The sequence below is a fragment of the Aulonocara sp. 'chitande type north' Nkhata Bay genome, linkage group LG2 (genome assembly GCF_057382095.1).
Source record: "Aulonocara sp. 'chitande type north' Nkhata Bay isolate Kocher_YH1m ecotype deep benthic linkage group LG2, A_spYH_male_GT1.1, whole genome shotgun sequence".
NCBI classification, from domain to species: domain Eukaryota; kingdom Metazoa; phylum Chordata; class Actinopteri; order Cichliformes; family Cichlidae; genus Aulonocara; species Aulonocara sp. 'chitande type north' Nkhata Bay.
This window is the reverse complement of record NC_141345.1, coordinates 25,445,739-25,452,310: the sequence shown is the minus strand read 5'-3', so window position 1 is coordinate 25,452,310 and position 6,572 is coordinate 25,445,739. Positions and strand designations below refer to the sequence as shown.

Below are 6,572 nucleotides of genomic sequence, written 5' to 3'. Positions count from 1 at the left end.
GGGAGTATCTGAGGATGAGCTGTTCTGCTTTTTCATTTCATGCGGCACTTTATTGATACATCATCCCCAGACCTGGTGTCACTTGACCTTTGTTCATGGGTCTAAAAAGTATATTTACAGTCAAATCATCTTGTTTTTATTCCAAACAAATGCTTGATATTTTAGATAACACATTTTTATATTTCAAAGGTTATGACTGTAATTTTAACTCGTCTATCTTTTAGCGAAAGTGGAATCAGATCATCACTTCAAATAAAGTCATCTGACCAGTGGCACCTGTTTGTATGAAATTGTATTTGAGCACTGGTTTTTTATAATATACTAGTTTTTAAAATAACAACTACAATATGAATAAAAACAATACTGATCAATTCAATTGGTAAAATTATCTCAAACTTCGGGCCTCTTTAAAGTATAAAAAGGGATCAGATACACATTTTGTCACAGCCCGTATAATTTAATGTTATTCCACAGTTAAGATGGGGGAAAATAATTATTTGTATGTTAATAAATGTCAAATATTAGCTACAATACTTTTTTGCTAATGATTATTTACCACTAGAGTGCACATTTATGAAAAAAGAAATACTGTGATTTAAATCCTTCAGCAGTAGTTTTGAATCTGGATTAGTTTTTATAAGCATTTATTGCAAAAGCAATCAGATATTTTGAAGTTTTGTTCAATTAAACTTTAAATGATATGAATGTTAAATGACCCCATGGCACCATTTAAGATTCAACTAAAGCAATATTTAATTCCAACAGTACATTCTGTAATTTGTATAAATTCTTCTGTGATCAGCATTTTTAAATATAACATTAACCAGTGCAGTGCAAAGAATGTTCAAACCATTGTTGCTCAACATGCTGAACTATCTGTTTGACAGAGATTGAAAGCATCCTACTTTCATGTTGTACTCTTTTTAGAGATGAAACATGTGCTATCATTAATTTTGTGTCTATTTTTTCATCTAAACATATTTCTGAAATGTATCATTTCATTTTAAGTCTGGAACTTTTATTTCTTAGGAATTTAAATTGTTACTCTCATATATGAAATCTCTTTTTCATGAAGGTTAAAGGAGGAAGAAAAACTAATGTCAATTCATTCTCCTACTCTCAGCATGTGAGACGTTATTTACCACTTCACTAAAACCTAAAGCCAACGTTTTCATGATTTCTCCTTTCAGGCTGAGCACTAACAGTCTGTTAACTGCAGTCTGTTAAAATCAGTAACATCACAGATTTGCTTATTTGAGAGAAAAGATTTGAAAGCTGCCGATTGAGTCAACATAGACTGAACAGTTGACATGGAAGCTGCAGTTGGACTGTTGCTGATGTTCGGAGTAGCTCATGGTGAGCAACCAAATTTTTTTTCATGCAAGGTTTCAAAAATACTTATTTCATACTTAATTTCAGTACAATCAGAATTAGGTCTGAAAAAAAGTTACTTCTTAGTTTTGTCATGCTCCTTCATTCTGATGTTGCCGTCTCCTATCTGGATTTTAGGATTGCTTCATGTATCACAGCTGCTGGTCGGTGGTTATGTCTGAGTGGTTAATGGTTGGCTGTCTGTCTATGTGGAACTCAAAGTTCCACATGACCTTAGTTAGCACTGTTGTTCTCAACCACCTTCAGTGGGGTCTCCTATCGGGATTTGGGGATCATATGCAGCACAAATGTTCTTGTAGTTGGTTGTGCAAGTCAGTGTACGCTGTCCCAGCCCTGTTACTGTACGCTGCTCTGTCTCTGAGCCCTGTTAGATGTGACTCCTTCCTCTAAATTCTAGTGCTTAGGCCCTGTTCTTTTTCTTCCCTCTATCTGTTGATGATATATCTGCAGGTCAGTCATACATGATGGTCCCACTTCCTGTTCCTTATCACTGTCTGTCTTCAGCTGTTTTGGAGCAACTCACCTCAGGGAGCCATTTTTTATTTCAACAGCAGCTTCCACATCTGTTCACAGAGTCTCAGACCTTTGAGTGGAAATTGAAGAAATCAGAGGAAGGATGTTGAGTGGCATTGTGAGGAGTTTTCATGTCTCCTCTTGTGGCCAGTTTGTTATTCCAGTTTGGTATCTGATGACGTGAAGACATATATATTGATGGCTCACATTTTTTAGCACCTCTATTACTTTCTGGAGGTATTTGACTGTGTCTGACTTTATTGTGTCTTTATCATGTAGCTCTCGTTAACCTGTTGGATACCCAAGCACTTCTTCTGTGTGTCCTGTATGTCCTTATGGCAACTCCACCCCATCAGTCTCTCTTTACAACCTTTTTGCCACATTTATAAAGAATGACATCCTAGCGTCCTCACTGTAGATCCTGGTGAGGTGGATCAGTGAGTCAGTGTTTCAGTCACTCCTGTCATACAGCATAATGTCATCGATGGACAAGAAGTGGCTGATGGTCACTCCACTCTGATCTTTGTGATATGGACAGTGCATCAAGTGTGGGATATTCCACATTTGATGGTGACTTGAGTTCTTAGTAAATGTCATTAGTGCAATATTAGCCTTGTATAAAGCCAAGCACACATAAATCCAGAAGCACTGAGTTGTAAGCCTCCTCAGGTTGGTCTTCCTGGTCTTATAGTTCTGGTGTACAGGTCTATTAACCATTACTTTGTGCTTTGATCTCCTTTTGTTACCACTTCTGATATCCTCTCTGAAACATTGCTTACATTTGTTAAATAGTGTTCAGTAAAGAGGAGACAAGAAAGCAGGGCACACAGCAAAAGCCCTCTGGCTAGAACTCAGGCTACTGCATCAGGCATGTGGACATCTGTTCATCTACTGAGCAAAACTAACAACTATGACAACTTTATTTTTGTTTTGCAGGTGTGGAAACTTACTGTGATGGCAGACGGGATGGAGCTCAGTGTTATGGAGCTTTGGGAGGAACTGTGGACATCCAGCTGATGGACAACACTTCAGAAATTAATAGATACCAATTATTAAAGAGTTCATTAAAAATATTAGATGTGAGAAAAAATACGGTTATTTCTAATACCATAAGAGAGAGAGCTCATTTTCCAAGTAATGGAACATTTAGGATCAATAAACTAAACAGGACAGACAGTGGTAATTATAGCCTTCAAACCTTTGATTCGGATGGAAAATCATCAGACGAGCGGATTTTACAGTTGTTTATTGAAGGTAAATGTTGGGAAATTAAGCCATTAATAGATGTAAATAAAATATTGTTGTGGTAATCTATACAATAATCTATACAATATATCTCACGACATTTCCCTGTATTCTATGCTTTCCCTATTCTTTATTAGAGACTCTAAAGAATTAGGGAGATTCTGATTTAAAATCTAAACTCATCTATGTGTGTTTCTCTCAGCTCCTGTGTCCTCTGTCCTGCTGGACCCTGAATGTCTGTCCCAGGGAGAGATGAGGGTGTCCTGTTCCTCTGAGGGAGGGGACAGTCCTCAGTACAGCTGGACTCTGGATGGACGCACACTGACAGATGCTGAGCTCCTTTCTGGAAATAATGAGAGTAACATCATCACTTTGAAACAGCACGTCTCAGGACATCTGGTCTGCTCAGTCAGGAACAACGTCAGTGATGTCTCCAAAGAGGAGAGGATATCTACCTGTGGTGAGTGAGAACACTGTGATAATCACAAATATGATCATTTTGGTCACTCAGTCTTTCATTAATTATACGTTTTTGCTCTCAGGCTTCATTTTCATTAACTGCACTTCAGTCAATGGAAAACAGATATCAGGGTGGGTGTATGAAGCCAATAACACCCTGTGTATTAAACCAACAACAGTCCCCAAACAAACTGCTACGTCTAAGGAGACCGCCGTAGTGTCAAATAAAAACCCCACTAAGATCAAACCCTTCAATCAAACTGTCAGCAGTGATAACCCATGGTACATTAGTAAGTGAAAATAACTTTGCTACAGTAGACTGACTAATGCCAGTTTCTCATTATTTCTTTGTTTGTCTTCATAAAAACTCAGACTTGCTGACTTGTTTTTGTCTTATTCTGTCCTTTTTACCACCACAAACAGCCTATTTACCACTGATCGGTGGTGTTCTCTCAGCACTGCTCATTTTGTTAGTTGTGGGTGTAGCAGGTGCCTGTGAACACATCATAAAGCAAAAAACCAAACCTACAGAACAAAGAGGTACAAAACTTTCCATTTCCCCACTCCACTTTGATTAATTAAACATATATAATTATTTTAAAAAATTTAATAAACCTTTTTGCTGTCTTGCCAAGATGTCGCACCAGTTGTCTTGCCAAGAGTTTAATCATACCTCTGTCATATGCCAGTCAAATTTGTTGGTATGGCTAATCAGCTAGCTTTAACACAACAACTAAAAACATGGGGAAACAGCTCAAAAAACGGCAACCCGTGAGTTCACCAATGAAACATTTTAATTAGTTTTAAAGTGCACCAGTTAGAATCACACACACTGCCTTCAACCTTTGTGGTAAAACTAATCAACTGTTCCAGCAGCAGACATGAGAGTGAAAGTTCTTCTTTAAGTCAAACCATTCCTGTACTAATACACTGACTGTAACATTATGTTTGTGCCACCTCTTCCTACTAATTTGCAGCTGAAGAAGATGACCAGGAAGTAACCTATGCTCATGTCATTATCACGAAATGTCAGAGGAAGGATGCTGAGCAAAGAGCAGAGGCGGAGGTGGAGTATGGCCAAATCAAGTTTTCAAGCAACAGAAGATGATTTAAGTGGTTGGAGCTTTTACACCGACTGCACCACTGACAGCAGACCGAAGGAGGAGGTGACATCAAGATGCCAAAAGGTTGTTGCTTCATGTAAGTCTGTGGCTGAAACACAGCTAATGTTCCAGCTAACAGCACATAAAGAACAAAACAAATATGAATAAATTAATGATGACTGAATTCTATTCAGACACTTTAGCTTCCTGTGACACCTTCATGGGCTACTTTGTCCCTACTATAACAACAACAACAACAACAACAATAATAATAATAATATTATTATTCATCTTTGGCCTGTCTTTAGATTTATATCTGGGGATCAGCCCCCTCTTCTCTAAGAAATGCAAGTGTCTTAATAAATCTGGATAAATGTGAAGCAAACATTGTATATAATAACATGGGAAGAGAAGAGAGAAAAAATCCTAATGATATTGTTCTGGTGGACTAATGCAGAGTCTTCATTTGTTTTTCCTCTTCTGTTCTCAACCACTCTTTGAGATCAGTGTTTGATAACGTCCCTGCCGCCAGTTTACCACCAAGAAAGAAGTGGTTGCAAATTCTGTCTAACAAACACCATTTTAACCTTACCACTGTGCTCCACACTCGTGTCCAGGTGTCCCTGTTGCTTGACGGTCAGGTTTTTAAATGGTCATATTTGACTTTAATGTTTGAATCCAGATTTTAAACATCCTGTCATTTGCATAGGAACATGGCTATTTCTATAGGTGACCGACTTCTCTCTGTGTGTTGTTCTCTCATTATTACAACTGAAACAGTTTCTGAATGTGTGCTGTCAGTTGTTTTATAAAAGAAGGCAAGATATAAAATACACATTTTACATTTTGATGTACACTTGTATTACTATACTTTGAACTGTGTTTTTACCTTAATTGTACATATGTGGCTTTTTTAGGAGAATGGAACCTGTTTTGGGGAAGATTTCTGAAGCTTTTGAGTAACACAAGTAACTCTTATTTGTATCTTTTGTTATAGCAATTAGTTTGCATGTTTTTTACAAGTAGACGAGACTTCTGTTTAAGTATGTACGACAAAGAAATCATATGTTGCAGCAATTTTCACATTAGTTGTTTAAACTAGTAATTCTGAGTAGTCTTTACAAAGTGAAGAGTAGATGTGACTTATAATAGCCCGTACTCACTTAAAGTTTTTATCTTTGCAAACAAAATATCACTATTAAGCTCAGTCTTTAATTTCACACCAGTATAAACCAGTTTTAAGTTTGTCTAATGTGATTCTAAATTTAGACAGGCCTGATGATGCCATGATCACAAGCAGTATTGATTCAAAAGCCTTTGGTGACCACTAAGAAGTGAACATAACTTTAAACTTATCAGTAAGAAGATGTGGAAGTTTCCCTTCTTGTTCCATGGTGCTTGTTGTTGTTGTTCCTTAAAGATGTTTGTTTAATAAAGCTATTAATTAAAGCTTCTCAATAAAAACATGCAGTTGTCACTCTCAGTTAGGCAGAGGACTCACTCGCAGGACTCTGATTTTTAGAGAGAGGGTGAAGGATTTATTGTGAGAATATATACATATATACAGTGGAACAGGTAATACAGGGCTCCAGGGGGTTTGGGGGTCCGAAGGTGAGGGAAGGTCCAGGGAAGGCACACACTCTCCTCTTTTACAGTCTGTGATTCACTCAGGCAGTCCAATCATGCTCATGCCCACTCACACACATCCACAGGAATCCAGGCAGCAGGAGAGATGGGCAGGGAAAACTATGTTAGAAGGAAACTCTGGGAAATGACAAAAGATACTCAAGAGGCGAGGCGAGGCAAGGCTAGGCGAGGCTAGGCGAGGCTAGGCTAGGCTACACTGACACTAGGTAGTGC

General features: G+C 37.9%; 1 protein-coding gene across 1 annotated transcript; it reads left to right on the top strand.

Moving 5' to 3' along the window:
- The first annotated feature begins 1,281 nt into the window (after positions 1-1,281).
- Positions 1,282-6,147, top strand: LOC147337923 (uncharacterized). The gene is made up of 6 exons (XM_086312995.1): positions 1,282-1,356; positions 2,842-3,159; positions 3,353-3,610; positions 3,693-3,899; positions 4,033-4,149; positions 4,587-6,147. The coding sequence occupies exons 1-6, from the start codon at positions 1,311-1,313 to the stop codon at positions 4,715-4,717; spliced, it is 1,077 nt and encodes a 358-aa protein (XP_086169121.1). The 5' UTR covers positions 1,282-1,310; the 3' UTR covers positions 4,718-6,147.
- The last annotated feature ends 425 nt before the right edge of the window (positions 6,148-6,572 follow it).